This window comes from Pelobates fuscus, chromosome 9 (genome assembly GCF_036172605.1).
Source record: "Pelobates fuscus isolate aPelFus1 chromosome 9, aPelFus1.pri, whole genome shotgun sequence".
Taxonomy (NCBI): Eukaryota; Metazoa; Chordata; class Amphibia; order Anura; family Pelobatidae; genus Pelobates; species Pelobates fuscus.
In genome coordinates this window covers 146700636-146725205 of record NC_086325.1, presented here as the reverse complement: position 1 = coordinate 146725205, position 24570 = coordinate 146700636, and the positions used below count along the sequence as shown (strand labels likewise).

At 40.5% G+C, this 24570-nt stretch overlaps 1 protein-coding gene and 1 long non-coding RNA gene across 2 annotated transcripts in view; both read left to right on the top strand.

Annotated features, from left to right (window-relative positions):
* The window catches only part of LOC134573160 (uncharacterized), a 201180-nt gene that overhangs the window by 175661 nt on the left and 949 nt on the right, over positions 1-24570 (top strand). The window lies entirely within an intron of this gene.
* Positions 1856-23671, top strand: EMD (emerin). The gene is made up of 7 exons (XM_063432691.1): positions 1856-1956; positions 8653-8744; positions 12374-12448; positions 14323-14370; positions 20759-20823; positions 22223-22245; positions 22532-23671. Exons 2-7 carry the CDS (start codon positions 8663-8665, stop codon positions 22773-22775), a joined length of 537 nt encoding a protein of 178 aa, XP_063288761.1. The 5' UTR covers positions 1856-1956; positions 8653-8662; the 3' UTR covers positions 22776-23671.

The window sequence follows — 24570 nt, the reverse complement described above, 5'->3', positions numbered from 1 at the left end:
GAAGTGCTCTCTCAGTGAGCACTTCCTGTCAGTCCAGCTGGGTACAGGAAACAGAAGCTACTGTACCGCAGTCCGCGCTGCCCGGCCACGCTACACAGAGGTAGGAGGCACAACAGGGAAGGGAGATGGCACTAGGCTGCCCCCCCCCCCCCCCCCCGATGCCTCACTTCCCTTATCTATAGGCTGCCCCCCATGCCTCACTTCCCTTATCTATAGGCTGCCCCCCATGCCTTACTTCCCTGATCTATAGGCTGCCCCATCCCATGCCTCACTTCCCTGATCTATAGGCTGCCCCCCCCATGCCTCACTTCCCTGATCTATAGGCTGCCCCCCATGCCTCACTTCCCTGATCTATAGGCTGCCTCCCCTATGCCTCACTTCCTTGATCTATAAGCTCTCTCTCCCCAAATCACACATACAGCGCCCAGGGCCCCTGCAGTTCTCTAGGTATGCGTCTGGCGATCCCTCCCCCACAACGCAAGCACGCCTAGGGTACGCAGGCCATCATACAGTGAAGACACAAGGGGTTCTATAGCACCTTGTTGGGAATTTGTAGTTTCATTCCTGAACTTGCAATTAGACTGAGCTTATAAACATTAAATCCCCACACATATAAATGTTTTGGGGTAAAGAAAATACCACTGCAGTGAGCCACAGTGGGAAACAATTGGGTTTATTCACTAAATATCTAACTGAAGTGAACTGAAAACCGAATTGCACAATTTTGTCTTAAAACACAGTAGCCAGGGCTATTTACTAATGTGAGAATTCAAATTTAAGGCAAAAGTAGCCGAAATGGAAGCATAGTTGACTAATACAATTTTTCCAGTTTGGCTATTTCGACTGTAAAGGGATTCTCCAATGCCAGGAAAACAAACCCGCTTTCCTGGCACTAGAGCAGGCTTTTCCAAACTCTGGCCTTCCAGATGTTGCTAGACTACAACTCCCATGATTCTATGAATGAAATAGACAGGCTGAGAATCATGGGAGTTGTAGTTCAGCAACATCTGGAGGGCTGGAGTTTGGGGAAGCATGCACTAGAGAATCCTGGAGTGCCCCCCACTCCTGGCCCTAACCCCTTCAGCTACTTACCTGAATCCAGCACCAATGTCCGGCTCCACCCACGCTCATCTAACTTAATGCGCACGATCGGCAATGGCTGCGCCGCGCGCATTAGACCTCCTCATAGAAAAACATTATTCAACGCTTTCCGATGGCGATTCCAGCGATGCTGGAGGTCCTAATGCCTAGCGTGAGGACATCCAGCATCGTTTAGACGACCAAAAGTCGCTCAAGAACCTGGAAGTCCCTCAGTCTAGTGGCTGTCTGATAGACAACCACTAGAGGAGGACTTAACCCTGCAAGTGTAATCATTGCCGTTTATAAAAACTGCGATAATTACATGCTCAGGGTTAAGGGTGATGGGAGTTGGCACCCAGACCACTCCAATGGGCTAAAGTGGTCTGGGTGCCTACAGTGTCCCTTTAAATTTAAAAATTCACTTTTTAAATTTCACTTGAGTGAATAACCCTACAAGAATCTTTCCCACTATGATATGGTAGCTTACATTTTGCAGTTTGTTTTTCAGTTCCTACAAGTTGGTGTTTAGTGAATATACCTCAGTATTTGAGAAGTATACTCTCATGGCAGGATCATCATAATGATGATGATGTAGATAGGAGTATTTTTTTTTTTTTACATTTCTGACAGTTACAGAGCTGCTCGAGCCCTCAGTTATACACACACTACTGACGTGTGGTGACTGTAGTTCACGCTAAACTGCAGTGTTTTATTTACAACTCCCCATGACAAGGCGGCACTAACCCCGGCCAAGCCCACCCTCTCCACGCCTTGTTTCTATCCTGTGACTGCCCCTTCCTACTTCCACCCTCGGGAAGCACGAGTGTCTGCGACTTGTCTCACTTCAAACAACACATTATCAAGGCCTTTACTCAGGTGAGCCACCTCAGATGGACTCTGCCATGATAATCCCCCATGGGGGCATATCGGGGGGGAGGGGGGAGAGCGATGCCAGGAACCGATTCCCGCGCTTTTATCCCCGCCCCGTCATTGGCTGACTGCTGGCCGTGGAACGTTGGTGGCCTCGCGCTCTCTGTTTGCAGGGTTCGGGTGGGAGGGGCGGCCCCAACCGTCAACTCTCACTTTATTTTCCCGCCCATTCTCCTGTGAGGGAGAAAGAGATATGACAATAAATTAAGCTTTAGTTTTATAATAGATAACCCCCATAATGGGATGTCGTGGCTAAAGTTGGCTTCTCTAGCTGTAGTTTTACAATCATTTAAAAATAAAATAATAATTATTTTTTATTTTTTTTTATAAACTACTTTAAGGTGTAATGGTAAAACGATATTTATATTTTTAAATTTCTGTAAGCTCCCCTGCCCTGTAACGGTCTAAGTACATTATAAATTAAATAAGAAGTGTTTTTACAAGAATTGAGTATAAAAATAAATAAAACTATGTGTTCAGGCGGTGTTAGTGGATTAGAAACTGACATGGTTCTCAGCAGGAGGATGATGGGAATTGTAGTCCTCGGCCATTGTTGGGTTTAAGCATTTCTATAAAATGTTAAGTTGTGAGTGGTTAAAATATAGCCATTTTTAACAAATGTATCTAAGTCAGGGCTATGTAAAAAAAATATTCATGGTGACATTGTATTGATTTTAAATTTTATAAAAGTGTAGCAATGATTAAACACATTAATTCAGTTTCGTTGATGATTATGCGACATACAACTTTATCACATCATTTTGAACTATATAAAGTATCACAAGATATACATGTTTTATACATATATATGGTGTAAGATGCATGTGAAATCTAAAAAGAAAATTTAACAGCAGCAATCCTCTCTGAACTAACTTGGTTAATAATTATACTGAAAAGTGTAAATAATTCAAAGTGAATTTCAAATTTATAGTCAAAATTACTGAACTGGAAACATTTCTTCAAGTCAGCTGTGCTTCCTGTTTGGCTATTTTGGTCTAAAATTTGCAATTTGCTTTGAATTTCTGACAATTCTCACTTTTGTGAATAACCCTGTATATGTCACTGTATTTGCATAATTATTTTGATGTTTTGTTAAAGGCTGATATTTCTAAAAAAAAAACAAAAAAATCAAAACCAATAAAGCAAGGGAGTTATTCCTTGACAGTTAAAGGGCATCTGTCATGCCCCAAACAATTTGTTCATTAAATTAGTCCACCCATTGTACAGCGCTACGGAATTTGCTGGAGCTATATAAATAATACAATAATAATAATGAGCGTACAATCGTATCTATATGTTGTGCAAGCAAATGTACAGATTAGGAGAAATACATATTTAAAATTAGACTTGTTTTTTTAATAGGTGTCCGTGCCTTGACATAATATAGTGTGTATTTAATGTATATGAAAGTGATTTAAGGCAAGCCACTTTTCCCTATTACTGGTTCACATTAATATTTTATTTTTTATTATGGCTTCCTGTAGTTGTTTTGATCCTAGGAGACCCCTGGCACTCTCTCCTTTAAAGGACCACTTCAGCTCAATGAAGTGGTCTGGGTGCCAGGTCCAGCTAGGATTAACCCTTTCTGCTTTAAACATAGTTTCAGAGAAACTGCTATGTTTACATTAGGGTTAACCCAGCCTCTAGTGGCTGACTCATTGACAGCCGCTAGAGGCGCTTCCGCACTTCTCACTGTGATTTTCACAGTGAGAAGACGCCAGCGTCCATAGGAAAGCATTGAGAATGCTTTCCTATGTACTGACTGAATGCGCGCGTGGCTCGTGCCGCGCATACGCATTCAGCCGATGACGGGGAAAGGAGGCGGAGAGTCCCCACCGCCAGGGGGAGCCAGGCACGGGAAAAAAGTATGTGTTTAACCCCTTCCTCACCCTAGAGCCCGACGGGAGGGGGACCTTAAGGGTGGGGGGGGACCTAGAGACCCTATAGTGCCAGGAAAACAAGTATGTTTTCCTGGCACTATGGTGATCCTTTAAAGGAAACATTTATATAAAAAATCTGAATAATTTCGATTATATTACAGCTCATTGATATGTATTTGCAAGGTAGGTGCTCTGGGCACTTGAGCTAAACTACCAGGAAGTAACATGTCTTGATTGATCTTCAAATTCTATTTATTTTTTATTTTTTCTTCCCAATCGACTGAGACCACTTACTCTGGCCTTCTTTTTTTCCTTCGGGGTTTGACTCCTGAAGGTAAGTAAGAAGGTTCGTGGACGCTCCTACCCCCAAAACAATTTGAGTGACTTGCATTTGTTTTGAGGGTGGGAGTGATCCTTTAAGGAGTCATACTTCTTTTTTACAGTTTGACACTTACCTGGGTCTTCGTGATGTGCATTGTAGCCTTTTGTGAAATCGCTAAAGTGGAGGTCTCCATTCAACTTTAGCAATATAAATTCTGTCCCTATTTAGACATCTTTCATTGACTGAGAGTGTCCGCTGACACACACATCTAATGAATTAAGTCCTAATAGAGTTGATCTGTTATTGATATATTGATTGATAGAGGCAGACAGCTGGACAACCCAATCCGCAGTGCTGCTCTTCCCGGGAAACAGAAGTGTGTTCAAGGAGAGGGTAGAAGTAGGTCCGTAGGATGTTCTCAGATATTGGTGATGTGTAACAAAGGACGGGACAAAGGTAGAAACTGAAAGTATAGTATGTCACCGTCAAAAAGGAGTAGGATAAAGAGATGCACTTACACTTAATGGAGCTCTAAATTAGCTCCACTTCATGTGCTTGAGCGGTACAACCCACGCTTATGGGTGTGAGGTGTATCACTTGGTTCAAACTTGGTATTTTGCAGGATATAAAATAAATCAACCAAAAAACAAAAAGGCACCAGTATAGTGTAGTGAGTATGGCGAATTAATACTGGGTCAGTAATTAAATGAATATGCACTCACATATTACAGAGCCTCCAAATGGCTTCTATTAATCAGTGTGGAGTGGAACAATCCTGATTCTGGAATTTATGGCTGGGTTCCTCTCTGTATGCTTATAAAATAGAGTACAGAAAAACATATAATGCACACTGTGTAGGGAGTAAGTGCTTATAAATGAAAATGTACTTTAAAAAAATCAATCCAAGAGCAATCCACAAGGAAATGGAGTCCAGAAGGCAATAATTAGCACAGGAAGGTCCAGGGGAAGTAAAATAGTATCCTTATTGAGAATAATGTTGGCTTTTCCAAAGTATTACAAGAACCCGGACACTTTCACTTTATTAAAAACAGAAGTGAATAAATTCAGGAAACAAAACTAATTCACTGTGCACAGACATTTGTTCTGCTTTGTTAATATTGTAAACTATTTTTTAAGAATAAAAAACACCTAAAATCTGAAAAACATGTAAACCAAATATCGGCAATAATTAAAGTCTCTCTTGTTTTTTTTTTTTGTTTGTTTTTTAATAAACCCGATATGTGCTTTTTACAAGGGTTTTTTTTAACTGTGCTAGAGTCTATCTGCCATATTTCTGGTTATTTTGTGCTATTCTGTGTGATACTGTGCTTGCTCTTGTTGTGGTAAACACAGAGAATTAATATTTGTGTAAACGTTTTCCATTCATAATGCAACAATTATCTGAAATGATTGCGATATAGCTTTTTAATGAGAGTTTTGTGGCCCGGTGTATTGGCAGCAATGTCCATTCACGAGTTCAAGAAAAAGCGAAGAGAAGCTGCCCCTCACGTTTGATTTCTCTTTAACGAATAAAACTGCTGCAAGATGGATTTTCTCAGTATTATTGACACAGAAAAGTACTTTTCTGGTGCAAAGTTGGGTGTGTGTGTGTTACAGAATTCCTATAGGGAAATCAGCTCTGCTTATCAAACAGCCTGTGGATAAGGACTTATTGGGTGGAGATTGCTGGCAAAAGCCATACACTCCTATGGAAGGCATTTAACCCCCTGTTGTTCTAAGATGGCACAGAATGACTTTGGCAGATTCTGTTGAAAACGGTACAATTTGCCGTGGCTAGCCGAAGTGGGAGAGTGAATGGTGGGGTATATACAGTTGAGCAATGGCATGATTTTCTAATGTCGTTGAAAGGGTTACACAATGTCTTAATCATTTGGAATGCCATTTCAAATTAATTTACAGATGGTATTTAACTTCTAGACTGTTTAAACTAAAATTGTCAAATACTAATGCATGTTGGAGGAAATGTGGTCAGGTAGGCACACTCCATCATATTTTTTGGTCCTGTCCCAAACTAGACAAATTTTGGAAGGATGTTCATCGACTGATTATTTCTGTAATCGACCATAATGTACCCCTATCACCAGAACGGTGTATATTTAAGAGATTCCCTGATCACTTGTCAAAAAAATAAGACTATTATGTTAGGCCACCTACTCATATCTGCCACCTCTGTAATCCATTGACACTGGAAGTCGACCGTCATTCCAACTATTAACAAAGTTCTTAAATCGGTCTTTGAAAGTTAGAATTGTGAGCTAGCACTCCGCATACCCTCTGATAATGTATCTCTTCTAAAGCATGCATTGGCAGTGTGGGAAGAGAACATTAGACATCAATACAATGTTTCTCCTTGACTTCCACCTGACCAGACCTTTGTTTTCATTTCTTTTAACTTTGATAATCATTTTTAATACATTAATATAAACAACCTCAAAGACAATCATCTCTTTCTATAATATTTTTTTTATTATTATTGACATGTTCATTTTGACTTGCAATATTATATGATGTGCATACATTTATATTCCCCTGTTTGATTGTAGTGCTTCATTTTCCGTTATTATTATTATTATTATTATTATTAGTGTTATTGAAAAATCTATCCATACAATTTTTTGAAAAGAAAAACCATTTAATACAAAGCAAGCTTTCTCTGATCGTTTGAGAAGTTTGGCGATATTCTGATAGTTACAGCAGGTAGAAAGTGAGTTAAGAAAAACAACTGTGCCCTGTAAACAACGCTAAGTGAATCAGCCATGAGCAAACACAATGAAACCTCGATCACTAGGTGTTGTATAAGGTAAATAACTGCAAAAACTTTATTGAATTTCAGGCTCTTGAGAATTAGAGGCAAATTAATAACCATAACCACTGCAGCTTATGGTAGTAATCACGGTGCAAAGAATCTTCCAATACCTTCTCCCCAGGTAGCGTCAAACTGCTTTTGAATGGTTTGACAAAAACCCAACAGACTCGGCTGTTGCTTGAAGCTGTTCCCTGTTACAGTGAAGCAACACATCCACAAATCTTTCCAGTAAAAACCCGTCCTGTTTTTTGGGGTGTTTTTATGGTGAAGTATGTTAACCTGCTGTATAGCTCTCCACCAGTGAGTTATGTGTCCAGGGGGACTTGGTAGAACTGACAGCTGTAGTGTCACTCTCTTAGCACAGCCACACTGCTCCCCTCCTATTCTAAGATCTGCATCAGATCCTCCCACAGGCTACTTTGGAAATGGAGAAATGGGGAAGGGGGGTTTGGGAGAAAGGCAAAATATAGCCTGTTTGAGCAGCTGTATCCAATAGACTGCAGGGACTGTATGATTGATTACTTTTTATATGGAAGCGGAGTCATGGGAGAAACATTTAATAGATATGTGTTGGGTTTTTTTAAAGGAGAGTTTTCACTTTCAGGGTTTTTACTATCTCTACCACATCTGGAAGTGGTGTGGGGGAGTGTTATATACTTACCTCTGCTGCGTTCCTCTCTGCAGTAAACGCTACATTGGTCTGAAGTAAGGGGGAGCTGTCATCACTTAAAATACTGCTCTCTCTTTGAGCTATATCTCTGCTATAAATCAGAAGGGTTATAGGGCTCTGGCCTTATTTTAATGTCCCAATGCATACTGTTCTGTGTTGCTTTTTACTGAAAAATGCTTTGCTTACAGTTACTACTGACATTTTTTTTTTTTGTCTAGCCGAGGTTTTCAGTTTATACTAATAGAGAAAGCACTTATGGTGTCGTAAAGAAGGAAGACTACAGGCCACATCCACTGTGCTTCTTTAAAGGGTTACTACAAGCACTACAGTGATCTGAAGTGGTTATGGTGCCTGGAGTCTGTATGCACAAGGTTCACTAGGAAATGCGGCACATACAGAGATTAACCCCTTTGCTGATGGGTTTATAACTGGTACTGTCATTGGCCAACACAGAACATATTTATTGGGCTGGCTAATGTCAATTCTGTACAAAGCTAAACCAGGCAGCCAATGGCAGCACGTCATCTCCTAGTGCCATAACCTATTGAAGACGTTCAGGTGGTTATGGTGCACGGAATGTCTCTTTAAGGACACCGTGTTACTCAATAAGTGCTGTGTTGGACTTTAATGACCAATAATCATTAAGCAAATTGGACCGGTTACAGATGGTGTTTAGGCAGATGTTATTGGGAAACGATACAGCGTTTTGGCTCTCACAGGATCCTTTAGCAAGCTGTATGATTTATTGTTCTCCAATAAAATCTGTCTTAGTACCATCTGTATTTGCACGATCCAACTTTCTTAATAATTTTTGATACATTTGGAATGGTCTACTCTGGTCTGGAAGTGCTACGGATGGAAATTTTATAAAGTGCCACTCCACTTTATACATATTGAACTTTAATGACCTGTCAGAATAATGTAAACATTCTCTCTTTCACAGGTCTACAAATATGGATGAGTATAAACGTATGTCGGATGAGGAGCTTATCAGTACGCTGCGAAAATACAACATCTCACACGGCCCCATTGTTGGTAAGTTATTTATACTAGAACTGCATGAGATTGGAGGACCTTTGTTAGAAGGAATGTACTAAATACTGGATATAGTAAATGTCTCTTATGTTACTCAAAGTTCTCTCTGCCTAATAATGTTGCGTAGGTTGGATGAAATGGATATTCATAATGTGGAAGTGTATATTCTCTATTATGAATGTGAGGTGGAGAGCCATGGTCCTCGTCAGACTGCTTGCATACCTCCCAACATTACAAATGGACAAAGAGGGTCATTTTAATTATACGGGTGTGAGTGGGGTTGGGGCCAGGCGGTGGGGCTGTTATAAAACATTTTGGTTGACTTACTAATAACATTTTGCACAACTAAAATGTAATTTAGAACAAGAACAATGTATCTTATTTCCACAGACTGATTTCTAAACACATTTATTGTGGTTTAAAGACACAACACTGCGATTATTATTGCTGTGGAGCTCTGTTAGACACGCCAGCAATATAAAGCTCCTTGAAAACAGGGACAGATGGATTTGGGCCCATAAAAAAAATCTGTCCCTCCTAAATGGGTTCACTTACGAGGTATGTTGCTTGTAGGCAGTTTGACATAGATCAGGGAAGTTGTGCTCAGAGGCTCTAGGCAACATAAGCACTACATCGCGCTGTAATGGATATGTTGCTTAGAATTTCCTTTCAATAAATAATATAAGGGACACTTTAGTGTTAGACTTGTGTGTGTGCCGCCCCAGTACATGAAAGTGTTAAAAAGCCCTTTCTTTGACTTACCTGGGAGACCCTGATTGCTGAGCATGCGCATTAGACCTTCCGCATAGGATAGCATTGACTCATTTCTTTCCTATGGGGTTTTGCATGCACAGCATCGTTTTACGGAGTCAAACTGGTAGACCGCCACTAGAGGCAGTTTATAAAAAATTGCAATGCTTACGTAACGTTGCAGCGATAAGGGAACAGAAACACTACACAAAAAACACTTCAATTAGATGAAGTTGTCTAGGTGCCTATAGTGACCCTTTAATTTCAAAGTAATGTTGGATTGTGTTTGGATTTGACTGATAAAACCACTTAAACCTGTTTTTTGGGGGTTGATTTGCTTTTTTGTTGTTGTTATATATCCATCATTGTAAAAGTCACTTGATCATTTGCGTAGTGAATTGTGTAAATAGTGTGTCAACCATTTAAAGCAGGGCTTGAGAAACTTGCCTAGAATTTATGTACTAGGGGGGCACACACACGGCATAGTGTTAGGAGCCTAAGGCCAAAAGTGAGGAGCCAGGCAACCATTAGCCAGCTACAAGACGCTTACCTCTACAATTCAAAAGCTTAATAAGAGCCTTCAAGCACACACAAACACTTAAAGGGATACTGGCAATAAAGTAGTTATAGTGTCTGGGGTGCTCTGGCGTGTTATTTAGTGTTTAAACGTTGGTTTAGCACTAAACTATTTTCCCCCCAGTAACCCGTTCCCTCCCCATTTGCCTGAGCAACAGTAGGTGTCTGTAATTGGCTACAGGTTTCAGCTGACTGTTTTCATCCGGTAACTGCCAACCAATGTTGGTATGGCTTAGAAAGTGTGTAATTCCTGACTTAACCATGCTTCCTGTTCCAGCTAGGAACTTATTCCTTGTTAAACTACTCGAAAATGGCTTAACACTTAATGGAGGGACAGCACCAGTGGACTCTAGGTACTATCACCACTTCAATGAGATGAATTTGTTATAGTGTCCCATACATAAAGCTGCATATATATGCACAATATTATATTTATTATTACTGGTATTTATAAACCGCCAACATAAAGAAATAATCTCTTCAGATCTTTACACCTGGCACATTGCACTTTGTGTCAGATACACGCTGATCGTCCCCTCCTGTTGCTCCTCTCATACCTCGCCCCTCTGTTGATTCTTCTTAATAGTACATTTCCTCCTTTTATAATATTGTAAAGTGCTGCGGAATAAGTTGGCGCTCTATCAATACCAATAATTATACAGACAAGGCCCTTCTTTATCCATAATACTGTGGTATCAAGGAAGGTTTTTTAAGGTCCCAAGTTGACCAATATGGGACAGGGGACAAGTCTTGGCTCCAGGTCCAAGTTTTTGTTTTGTTGATGGATTTGTTGATCTAACTTACAGTATTTCAGCACCATTCCCAGGCGACTCTCCGAACACCCAGCCTGACCACAGTGCAGCTGTACTGCTAACGCAGAAATGACCCTACACATTATCATGTACATGTCCGTCTAGCATTAGAAGGCAATGGTGGGCTAAGAGCACTGGATCTGACAGAACATTAGGAACAGCGCTCAGAGACATAGCACTCTAACCGCATTGAGATGTAATTGTTATGGCGCACTATAACCACAACAATGAGCTGTAGTTGTTACGGTGCTTATATGCCTCTTTTTAAATAGCTTCCATTTACCAAAAGGGAGGACATCATCTTTTAACATGACGTTATTACAGTTGTCTCTGTTTACTTAGACATATATATATATGTGTTAGTCTATATTTTTTATTTTTGTTTGTAAGTAAGGTTTTTATTGGTTGTAAAACAAAGCATAAAGTGTAGCACCATCGGACACCCAGGTCCAATTCACAGAGGACCATTAAAATGAGAACAAGATACTTGTTGGGACGTGTAAATCCCTTCTAATATTACCTGGACCTATTTTGCCAAAATTCAACAGCTATACAGTATTTTAAGTTTGTTTTCTTTAGTAAATTAGTTTTTATTAAAACCACATAATACAAACATTTTAGAAAACGTTTAAAAGATAGGACATGAGTACAACATAAGTTTTTGCAAAACTGATAAATATGAATAGTCTGGTCTACATCGATGCAGTGATCTTCCCATTTTAGGGATTGCTTTTTTTATTTCATTTTTTTTATTTATTTACAAATGACACATGCTTAATTGCAAACACGTTGTCTTTATTCCATAAATATAATAAACTAACATAGGTCTGTTTTGACAGTGGGCTACTGTAGAAGTTATAAGGGACAGCAATACTTCCACTTCCACTCAGTTTAAAAAAAACACAAGTAGAGAAGTTCAAAGTTCTCTTCTCGTTGTCATTCGTATGTATATAAATCAGTCCGTTCCAATAATCTTTACCAGAAAGAAAAACTTTTAATTACAGAATGTCTTTGCAATTTATTTCTGGTAATCTTTTAAACATTCCTAGGAAATACATTTCTAAAAATGGATACGCTTTTTATAACAAGACATGACTGTGCTTGAGTGTTTATCTTAAACGGGATATGAGTTGGTTGTGTTCTCTTGGATATATTACATGTAATGATGTCTTGAAGTTGGTTATCAGGATTTTTTATTGTTTTTATTAATATATTTTTTTTATCTTTTTTTTTATATATATATATATATTAAATCATTTCCTTACTTCCCTGGTGTCCTGTTTTTTTTTTTTTCTCCCCAACAAACTTACCGGAATTGCATCATTAGAAGTGCTTAAGTGTGTGTATAATTAAAAATTCAACAAATAAACTAATAATGAGTACAAAAAAAACCCACTAATGGCAATAAGTTATGTACATTTTTTATTATGTAGTGCTCAAGCAATTCCCCAAAGCTGATGTTCTTATATAAACTTTATTTATTTTTTTTAGGTTCAACAAGGGTGTTGTATGAAAAGAAACTGTATGAATGTGAACATCAGAAAAGGACATTTCAGCCCTCGTTTGGTAAGTTGACATTTGAGGTTCATCGCACTCGGTCAAACTTGCAATTTAAAGCAAGGAAAAACGTTGGTTATTAAATGTATGAGTTGGATTTTACGTGTCCTTTATGCATGATGGAGAAAAATCTTATATAAAACAAATGTTTGTTCCATGTTTTCTGAATATCAACAGCTTTTGTGGGGCCAGGAAGTGGCTGAGTTTTCTGGGCCAGTCCTGACCATCCTTTGTTTTCAGTGATCGCTCTTTGCATATTCCATTAAATCCCTCTGCAGCAGGTGTTTGATTGGAGCTCATGATGGAAATACTGCATGAATTAGTAGAAGCTGTGATGAGTGGCTTCATTCATAGCTTCTGAGACCATGTAAACACCCAGTGTCTGCAAGTATGGCTCTGCTTCTGGTAGATCCTGTATGTGAATCTCCATCTGTGTCAGTAGTCATAAAGCAAGTTTGTAGATGAGTTTTGGGGAATGCTTTCATGCTAACATGGAGATCCAGACATTGTTAAAGAAGGCAAAGGTGTGTGATTCCAAAGAATATGTAGCCTACACCTCAAAGCTGTCCTAAAGACCATTTTATTGACATCATAAAATTAAGTTTGTGGGGAAAGTCTCCTGGAATTTAGGATACAAAAAAAGTGGTCTTATAACTCTGTTGTAGCTTGTTTGGTTGATAGGATGGAGGTCATGAGCTGCCACATGCCCCCCTTTGGAATTCCTTTTATTCTAATATTCTTACAGCAAAACAAGTCTTCTGGCAAATCTTCCCTGATCCATATGTGAGGATAGAACATTGACATTCCTGCTGAATTGTGGTCTCCAAGGTGGAAAACTTGGAGAGCAGAGATAAATTATTGCCTTGATGTCATCGTTTGGAATCTGATCCTTGTTTTCTGAACTATCAATGTTGTGGTTTGTGGGATAGTGGGGGAACTGGTGGTCTTTTTTTTGTTTCCATTTCCCCCCCATATTTCATTATTTTATTGGTAGAAATGCGATAGGGCCATGCGTACCCAGACATAGGGCTAAGTGTAGTCAACAGGGCACATATACTTTAATGTGTCAGGTATAAATATGATATGGCGGGGAAATTCATACTGTGAATTATCAGGAGTTTGCCAAGGGATTGCAAATTTTAGGTAAAATGTAATTTAACCTCAGGAGATCTACCTAAAAATTCCCAGTTAAACTGAAGAAACTTCACAGTTTAACATATAATCATTTAAGAAAGATTGTAACATAAGAAAACAGGCTGGGGAATTTCTGCCGATATTCGAAAGGATATTCCTTAATATTAATGACCCGATGACAAAGAGTTCTTACTCTTTTAGACACGCAGTACAAGGCTGTCATAGGAGAGAGCTTAGAGGGTGGATTATCCCTTTTAGATGCTCTAATGCTTTTGGGTTTATATAAGAGCAAAAACCCTTTTATGGATAGTGTGTTAAATAGATTCAAAATTCACACTCGACATATGTGAAACCCTTGGCACTGTGTTAAACTGCCTGTGCTGGAAATATTATGTGACTAAAGACATCAGAAATGCTCCTTTTCTAAAAGTTTATTCTGGATTTAGGAGGAGAGATATAGAGAGCAAACAAGGGTTTATTCACTAAACTGGCGATTTGTAGAGAATTCACCTGGACACTTAGAATGATGATGGCATCAACTGATTCTCTTCAAACATATGAATCCTATGTACTGCAGGGAAGCCATTTTTACTGTACCTTCCATTAGCATTACACCATTCTATTTTGGCAGTGTGGTTGATAATGTGAGTGTTATTCCTTGATGATGAAAGTAGAAAATTCAGCTCTCAGATATTTTAGCTCATGGAAGAACTCGAGCTACACTGACTTTAAACTTGTTCTCTTACCAGCATCCCATGAGCTGGAGTACAGAAACAGAGACTTTGAAAACGACGACGGTAAGCAGATGTCTTTTAAAAGGATTTAAAATCTCAACCCGGAAATTACAGACTTGTGAGCTTAGCATCAGTGGTTGGGAAGTTATTCAAAGGGTTTTTAAGGGATAATATTCAGTAATTCATTTGAAACAACAATGTCATTAGTTGGAATCCACATGGTTTTATGAGAAAACAGATCATAGTAAACGAACGTCATTACGTTCCATAAACAAGTAAGCAGAAATATAGATCAGAGTGTTGCAGTGGGTGTAACCAATAGAAATTGCTAAGGTATTTGATAGTTAAACACAAAAGGTTATTGTAAAAACAAAAATAAAACTTTGTGATTAAAGTGGCACCGTCATTTAATTTTTTTGTTTTGTTTACATTTTCCTTTCCGTATGCCTCCTGCATCTTATGCACCACTCCACCCCTTGCCACTTGCCTTGATTTATATTTATTATCTTTTCTTCCTCGCACTGGATCTTAACACTTTGACGACGCTCGTTTGTCAGTACAGCCTAACTAAAGTGATTTTTAATGCTGTTAAGGTGTACTGATACATCATGCAGTTTTGGTGTGAGCAGGGTTGGATCCCTGCGCACACCAAGGAGTCCCAGGTACACTGATACCCGGGGCTCTCCTCTGTCAGCTGCAGCCATTTTTAGTGGCCCCAGACTTTTTGATGAACTGCATGCAGCTTCAAGCAGCTTTTTCAATAGGCATTTAAATGCCTATTAAGGAATTTAACTCTGCTCATACCAGTAGACCCAAGTTTGAATGGATACCTGGAGCTCCCCTCTGTCAGCTGGGTCTATTTTTAGTGGCCCCAGAATTACAGATGAGCTCAATGCAGCACTGACTTCCTTTAACTCTATTCAGAATACCGCAGCTAAGTGATTGTGCTCTCCCACTGTGTTTCTGGGCAGAGCCAAACTAGCCCATCGTGCGTTGCCACCAAGTGTGTACTGGCCCACGGGTTGCACGGTGAAATTACACAGTAACCGTCAGGAGGGGATGCACTCCCCTCCTGCCAGTCCGAGTGTGTAGCGTGGCCGAGCAGGCAGACCGCGGTAGAGGAGCTTCTGTTCCCCTACCCAGTCTGACAGGAAGTGCTCACCGGGAGCACATGGCCGCTTTCTGTCAGACTGGGTAGGGGAACAGAATCTCCTCTAGTGCGGTCTGCCTGCTCGGCCAAGCTACAGCAAGGTACAGGGAGGGGGATTATAATCGGACACATGGGAGGGGGGGGACTTAATCTATAATGGGACACATGGGGGCTGGGGAGGGGGCTATAATATGACACATGGGGGATATAATGGGACATATGGGGACTGGGGAAGGGGCTATAATGGGACACATGGGTGCTGGGTAGGGAGGGGGCTTTAGGGACACATGGGGACTGGGGAAGGGGCTATAGGGACAAATCAAGGGCTGGAAGGGGGTTCATCCCATGGAGGGATGAGAGGGCTAATAGGACACCTGGAGGGCTGGGGGGGGAGGGGCTAATGTGACACATGGGGGGGGGGGGCTTCTGAGACACATGGGAGGGCTACTGAGGCACATACAAGACTGGAAGGGAGCTAATGGGACAAATGGGGGGCTAATGAAATACATGGTGCTGTGGCCTGGGAAAGAGACTCACATAATGGCTGGGGAAGAGGAGACAAAGGGGCTTGGGGGAGAAAGACACAAACAAAATGCATCTTCACTTGTGTCTCCTGCTCTCCCTGTAATTTAGAGTCGCCTGGTGAGAGACTTCATATTAAAGGGACACTATCGTCACCAGAACTTCTACAGTTTAATGTAGGGGTTCTGGTGTCTATAGCCTGTCCCTGTAGGCTGAGCACTGTAAATGCTACCTTTTCTGAGAAAAGGCAGTGTTTACATTGCTGCCTAGGAACATCTCTAGTGACAGTTGCTCAGACGGCCACTAGAGCTACTTCCTAGTCCAGTGCTGAACGCTCCCTACAGAGATGCATCGATGCAATTCATCTCTATGAGGAGATGCTGATTGGTGCGATGAAGCACAGTGTTTTGCCACACATGCGCAATAGCCTCCCAATGCTTTCCTATGGGAATTCAATTGGCGTTGACCGCCAAAGTGAAGAGCACACTCTTGTTACTTCAAAATGAGCAAGATAATGTCATTTTTTTTTTTACTGCTTTGCAATAGCATACATTCACAATTTCAGTCCAATTACGAAACTTTCCTTAATATGTCAAGGTAGTTGGACTGAAACATTGATTATATGCAAATGCACGTCTGCTTACAACAAATCCGCTCTTTTGTTTATTTTGAAGCCCTATGAGTGCTTTCTTTCACTTTTGAGTGATAGTTTTCATTTTTCATTTTTTTTTCCCGCTTCCATATCTGCACACTATGCTGGCGCAATGCATTATGGGGCTGGTATAGAATTTTTTTCCAGGGCTGCTTTTCATTCCCAGTCCGTCCCTGTTTCTGGGCTGCAGGCCTGTGAATGGAAACCACCCCAGAGTCTGAATAGAACCTGGCAGGTTCTCCCTGCCTGTTCCCAAGCTGGTTTTGATCAGTGTTGGGCATCTGGCAAAGACCAGTTCTGATTACAATGTAATCGGCCGGGATTCAGGGTCCATTCATAATTCTATAGCATGTAATTACAAAAACAGTCAGTAGATGGCGGTCACAGACCACTTTTTTTTACTGTTTTAGAAACTCATGTTTTGAATCAGAATCAGAATCAGAATTGATATTATCAGGTTTTCTTGGGGTTAGGTTTAGTGGTGGAGGTGAGGCTAGATGTAAGGGTATGGTTAGATTTAGTTAATTTTAAGGGACACTAGGGCTATTGAAGTTGTCTGTGTGCAGTGTCCCTGTTCCCTTAACCCTGCAATGTGTGACTGTATTTTCATGGGGTTTAATTCTATTTTGAGTTCTTTTTCTCTTTAGTTACACTGAAATTATACAAATATTATACGCAAAAATGTGAAAAAATGCTTAGCATTTTAATCAAACTTCGTGCTGTATTAGGTATCCATATAGTATGCAAACCAATACATAATATAAACATTTACAAGCGAATAAATAATATGTATAGGTGCATTTAAAGGGAACTCTTAAATTACAGTGGAACAAGCACATAACACAAATTCTCAGTTTTGCTTTGGTTCAGAACTTGGTCAATTGCCTCTGTCCTTAAAGGGTTAATGTCTGGGTGCAGACACTTTGTTTTCCTCTGCCTGTGATGTTGGCTTTTTGCCCTTTTGTGGGATCAATTTTAATTTTTATGGATTGTGGGTAAATTTGATTGGTAACTGAAACAAAACCTGAATTCCAGGCACTATAGCTCCCTCTGCTTCCCCCCTCCCTAGCGCCTCATTACCCAAGTCAGTGATTATTTACCTTTTATCCTATATTTGCCGATGTCACTCAGCGCTGGGTCGCGGCTCCCCCTCCTCATTCGATAGAGAGAGTATATAAGGTTGCTAAATATTAGTGGGGGGGTAACCCCTAAACGTAAATTACTAATGAGAAAGGAAAAACATACAAGAATTCCAAAAAGTAAAAGAAAACATGTCTAACAGCATTCACTTGAAGGATCTTGTATATTGTCAGCAACCCTAATTCAGCATCTCAGAAGAGAGATAAAATATAACTTTTAATTGATAAAGTTAAAATAACTGTAAGAGTAAACTAATATCTAAAAACTAAGTGGTACAGAAACAGGAGACAGTGATAGCTTGTCCGTGCTGCCTATGTCAATTAGGAACACCAGTGGCACAGGGGTATTAGCGTAGACACAATAAAAAAAGGGAATCGTAAGAATTCTCAAAAGAGAATCCCCCAACTCCCATCACCCTGATCGTTTTTTTATTTGCCTAAAGTTTCCTCTTTATCATTTTATCATTTCCTTAACACTGTAGTACATTTAAATATTAATGACAGTGATTACTCATTATCATTATCATCATTACATTTTTGTTCTTTTTACACCCGAACACAATGGGTTCATTCCCCTCTCTATTTCCCTCAATCGGGTTGGTGAAAATATGAACCAATCAGGATGGAGGGCGGGATATTTAAAAAAACGATCAGTTTTGATTCGGTTCCCTTGGAAGAGCCGCTAGTCGGCGAAACGCGCGTCAGGACTTCTAATAGCGAAAGGGTGGAGGAGGTTGATAGGGGACTATGCTGCAGCCGTTAGACGATATTAATTTTCCTCCGTGTTAGCCACCCAGCCTAATGATTTTATAATGCTTAGTCAGGTGGCCGTTTAGATCGATCGGCTCCTGTTGAATTATAGAGGGGAAGGAGAGTGTGCTGCTAGTGTGGGCAAGGGTGATGGGAGTTGGGGGATTCTCTTTTGAGAATTCTTACTATTCCCTTTTTTTATTGTGTCTACGCTAATACCCCCTGTACCCCTGTGCCACTGGTGTTCCTAATTGATATAGGCAGCACGGACAAGCTATCACTGTCTCCTGTTTCTCTACCTCTTAGGTGTTTTTATTTTTTATTTTTTTTAATTCTTTATTTTTGTAGTGCATAGTTTAGTTAACAAGCTCACAGTGACATTTTTAAACGAAAATATACATTGAGGTTGAGAGCAAGATTGTTGTAAAATGTCAACAGTTCAGCACTTTTTGTTTTTTAAATAACATGGAAAACAAAGATGAATAACAAGCTTAGTCAAATATAGGCTAGTAGACAACAGTATTGTGTAGTGTAACATGCTAAACTAGAAATGCGCATAGCCAAACTAGTATGCTTAAGGTACCGGTTGCACGTATTTAAGTGTAGAGATAAACCAACAGTTTCACCGCCAGTTTTAACCCCTTAAGGACCAAACTTCTGAAATAAAAGGGAATCATGACGTGTCACACACGTCATGTGTCCTTAAGGGGTTAAACCTGCTTGGAGTACCACATTAAATAGGACTAGCCAGTGAAGTAATACAGATGCGGGTGCGGTAAACACACACACAAGATGTCATTGCCAAAAAACAGAAAACTTTGCAAGGGGTGAAAACAACGGCATATCATATGTTGTCACATTCCGTTTAGCCAGGGTGTAGAGGGCAGTTCTTGCGATATGAGGCATGGTGAGAAAGTCCAGCTAGTGCGAAAAATGCCTAAAAACATAAAGGTTAGACAGCTGCAGTATACGTGCGTATGTATAACCCCGTTAGGGTGACCTGTGTGGGTCATGTATGGAAGTCCCAGCAGTGGCAACTGTTGTCTGTGGTTAGTCCTGTAATGGCGGTACAGCTTTAGGCAGCGAGCTTGAGTTCAGCCTATTCCCAAGGCTGGGAAGTGTGAGTCCAATGTGCTGAGGGCGAAGGTGGCTGTAGCACTTGGATGGTTCTGTTGGGCGTCCTTCCAGCCCCAGGCCAGTTGATAGGCCAGCACCTTTGTGGGGTAGGCTGGAGGTTGTGGAGGTTGGTGGCCACAGTTGGCGGGTGGTCCTCTTCCTGTGTGGATGGTGCCGTGGGGTTCTGCCCCTGTTGGCCCTTGACCTAAGTGATCTGTTAGTGTGAAGAGGTGCGTGTGATTTGGAGACATGAATGATCAAAGGGGGCCCACTCACCATCCGGTTCTCAGCCTCCCGGTCAGCCTCCTGATGTTGGAGCCTTACTGCTTCTTGTCGTGCCTCCAGCTTGGCACAGAAGCGGGTGAAGAGTTCGTCCAGCCTCCTTTGGGTGATCTGTGCCGAGTTTAGAGGCTCCGGCTCAGGGTGCTGGGAGTTTGCTCCTTGCATGGTAAGCTTAGTCACCATTTTGTTTGATTCTGCTGTGGCGGTATCTTAGCCAGTTAGGGTGATTAGAGTCGCTTGGTGCCAGGTTCAGGCTAGGAAGGACCGGGATAACCTCCGCCGGTCCAGGGGCGGTGGGGGGGGACGACAGGGCTGTGTTGCAAGCTTGGGAGGGCACTAGGTCGCACAGAGTGGGGGATCGGCCAACTCACCCGTCTGGCGATGCTGCTAGGCCGCACTCCTCGATGGACGCTCCGTGTACCCGCGGGCGGCAGACCCGGGGCACTTCGGCTGGCTCCTGAGGTAGGTATGTCTTTGTTTAGGTGTTTGTGTGGGTCCTGGCTGGCTGGCGTGCAATTAATCAGGCTGTGTGGGTAGATTGAGCTCGGAGCTCACACGAGGCACGTCCAGGCCCCGCCCCCACCTCTTAGTTTTTAGATATTAGTTTACTCTTACAGTTATTTTAACTTTATAAATTAAAAGTTATATTTTATCTCTCTTCTGAGATGATTAATTAGGGTTGCTGACAATATACAAGATCCTTAAAGTGAATGCTGTTAGACATGTTTTCTTTTACTTTTTGGAATTCTTGTATGTTTTTCCTTTCTCATTAGTGTGTGTATATATATATATATATCATAAACATATCTTGTTCTAACACATACCTATTGTTGTAAACAGTGAGTGAAGAATACTACGAAGAAAAAATCACCCGAACAGCTGGATATCCACAAACATTTCAGAGAGTAAGCAAAAAACAATTTAACAAACATATAATAAATTATAACTTATTTGATTAACAAAAAGGGAAATAATTGATATGCAGCATGCCATCCTACAGTTTGGAATCGGTGGAAGTGGAACAGTCCCTATTTGGTGCTCATGTCCCTCCATCCTGGGTTTATTGCCTGGTGTTTCCATACCTTTTAATGTGTCACATTTGGTGGGACAGTACCTATTTTGGACCTAAATCCCACAGTCCCCCATTCTATCCCTATCCCGCCATGTATAACAGAGTTCCACTCCAATAATACTCACTGTAATGCAGCCTTCCCCAAACTCCGGCCCTCCAGATGTTGCTTAATTAAAACTCCCATGATTTTATGTATGAAATAGGCTGAGAATCATGTGAGTTGTAGTTCAGCAATATCTGGAGGGCCAGAGTTTGGGGAAGCCTGCTGTAATGTGTCTTTAAACTACAAGAAATGTTTCAGTCTGTGTAAATAGGATACATTGTTCTTGTTCAAAATTACATTTTCTTTGCATAAATTGTTATTAATAAGTCACCTAAATTTTCTCAGAAAAGCCTCGCCCCTGCCCACATCGCTACTCACACCCCTAACATTAAAGAGAACGGACCATAGTAAGTGTAACACAAGCACAACCTGAGCTCAGAGCATTCAGCCCCTGAAAGAGCTAGTCAGAAGGTTTTCTGTGTGCTGCCTGTCAACCTGCATTACCTGCCATTCTAACACAACTAATGTTTGGTCCTTTTCTTGTTGCATCATGGCACTTGCTCTTTTGACTTGCCCCACGCACAGTCCTGCATTCATACCTCTCAATGTTGGGAAGTACACCCTACAAAAATACACCTTCCATCACTGGCAGGTATGAAAACCGCAATGGTTATGTTTAGGGCAACCAAGGGGTGTTCCAGCGCTTCCTGAGCATCTTTGGAAGATGAAGTTGCAACACCAGGAAGTGCTGCGTAAATAAGCATGCTTCATACTTACCCCACCTCCTCTGAGCAGGGTCCTCCACTACCTATTGCTCCTGTTACATTTTGTTATTGTCTCATTTGGTATATTCCCATGTTATTGTAAAGCGCTATGTAATAAGCTGGCGTTATAAATACCAATAATAATAATAATAATAGTGCATCTTTTACACTCCTCATGTTGTTTCCCTTTTAAAGTGACCCAGCAGGCACTGTAACTGCTTCATCTCATTGAAGTGGTTATAGTTTCTGGAGTTCCCCGACCCCATGCTATAATTTAGCATTCCATCCCAGCCAATCACAGCCACCCATTGCTGCTCAGGTTACAGTTTGACTTGTAATTTAATGCATATTACATTACATTTTATAAACAGATGAAATTGTAGACCATTATTTAAGATTGTACCTCTTGTTTTATTTATTTTTAGAAATCTGAATTTTCTAAAGAGCGGTAAGTCCATTTGGCTTCAAGGACAACTGTCATATTTTCACTCTGTTTTATAAACGTTTATTACACTTAATAAACATGTGTGGGTTTTTTGTGTGCATGTTAAGTGACCAATTGCTGCTCAGTCTAACCTGCCTGCTGCTGCGATATGGCTGTATGTGAACCTGCAGCAGGTTTTGTTTAAATAGAAGTAAATAAAGTATTCAAAATAGGCATCTCGTCAAAACATTTAAATTCTGTTTATAAAATGTGTTATTGGCTGTTAAAATAAAGTTTTTATGTTCCACAGAGATTACTACAAGGATAACTCATACCAGAATATATCCCAGACACGTCAGTCTTTAGGAACGTCACAGCGAGTGGAGGCACGAAAGCCTATTCGTGAAAATAAAAGGAACGAAGTGTCTTTCAGGACACGCTACATCCCGCTCTGGTTACAGCTCTTCCTATTAATACTCCTTATCGGTGCCTTGGCCTATCTGTACTACGTAAAGCACGCTGAGGAGAATCCATTCAAGACATTAGGCAACTAAGTGGTGCTGGTTCTATCATTATGTAGACCAACATATAAACAACAATTGGAGCAATTTTCATAATCTTGTGTTTTTCAATTGTCAAAGCTTTTTGATCGGAAAAAATTGAGAAATCACCTTGTAAACCAATGGAAAGTTCTTGTTGATTTCTCCATGTTTTATTGCCATTGAATCAGTCTGTACACATAACCCCATTGTGTCTCTTGCTAGTTTCTGGTAATTCCTTGCCCGATCTCTGTAAAGAAGTTGCATAAGTGCATACCATGGGCATTTGTAATCACTTTGTAGAACCAGTTTAATATGTTAATCATTGTGGGTGGTTTGTGGGTAGTTGATGCGTGGGTTTTATTTTACGGAGCAAGTATATAATGAAAATGTGGATGTCCGCGCATCGGTTTGGAATAATTAAGCAAAGATCAGGTTTGGTGCCAGAAACTCAAAGAACACTGATATTTCTGAAATTATATTAGGCATGCAGGGCGCCCAATAATCCTGATTTTGTTGGGACAGTTCAGATTTTTTAAGTCCTGTTTAGCTGTACCAAATTTGTGTACCTGATGTCCCCAGAAAACTGTCCTCAGGCAGTACAGCGCAACTTCAGCATTAGACGTGCTTGTGCTTTGAATGGGCACAATATAGTGTAGATTTGGGCCAGAAAAGCCACTTTAGTGGGCAGGCCCACCCATTATCTATGTCGCCCACGAGTCAAGTCATGTTATTGGTGACACCCTCCTCAGGGCCTGCCCACCCGTCCTGATCTTATACCTCACATTGTTGTATGGGTATAATATAAGTCTGGAGAGCATAGGATTTATTCACTAAACCAAGTATTGCAGAGACATTCTAAAAGAATTGAACTGGGGGGAAACATTGGATATGTTTCCAACTCAATAGTTGCTATTGCTATTTATCTCCGATTCCTGTTTTTGTGACTAAATCACACATTTCTTTTACTCTCCTTATTTGCTACCAGAATAATAATGGACTATAAAAATGTTATGGATACATTTTGCTAGAAGTAATATTCATGAAAATATAAAATGTAACTTAATCAGGTGTACGGAATCTCATTACTGACAGGTATAGAAATTATTCTAGACAAATAGCCGTGGCATTGGGTAAGAAGGGGGTTTTTAGGTTCAGACATGTTAGATGTGGTGAAAATCCCTTGCAGACAACTTAATCCTGGATGTGAAATCGAAACACTTTTGAAGTTATTTTACATGATAACATTTTTATCTCAAGGTTTTAAAACGCTATAATTTAAACTTTTACTGACAGAATCGCACATCCATCCATACCTTACATAGGTTTTATTGCCTTTGTCACCTTGTACATTTATTAAAAATATAGGAAACGTATTAACCCTTGACTACCTTTGACATATCATTATGTAATATAAAAATATGTAAACATCAATCATTTAATAAGGAAAGCTTATAAAACAAGCCACATACCAGAGTGTATTAATATAATTTGTACAGATGCTGTATGCATTAATATGCTATGTGACCAAAGCTTCCAGGATTTTTAATCTATTCCCTATATTAAAGGATCACTATAGGGTCAGGAACACAAACATGTATTCCTCACCCTATAGTGTTAACACCACCATCTAGCCCCCCTGGGCCCCTCATGCCTCCATAAATATAGTAAAATTCTTACTGTATTCAAGCCTGAAGCTGTAAATCTGCATGCTGTTAGACTCAGAAAAACAAGCAGTCTGCTGACATGTGGTAGCCTGATCCAATCACATTGCTTCCCCATAGGATTGGCTGAGACTGACAAAGAGGCA

Bases quoted from the DNA above. Each gene is read 5' to 3' on its own strand.
- EMD (XM_063432691.1), top strand. From the start codon at position 8,663: ATGGATGAGTATAAACGTATGTCGGATGAGGAGCTTATCAGTACGCTG. The intron at 12,449-14,322 runs GTAAGTTGACAT...TTCTCTTACCAG, and splicing joins GACATTTCAGCCCTCGTTTG to CATCCCATGAGCTGGAGTAC. The intron at 14,371-20,758 runs GTAAGCAGATGT...TGTTGTAAACAG, and splicing joins AGACTTTGAAAACGACGACG to TGAGTGAAGAATACTACGAA.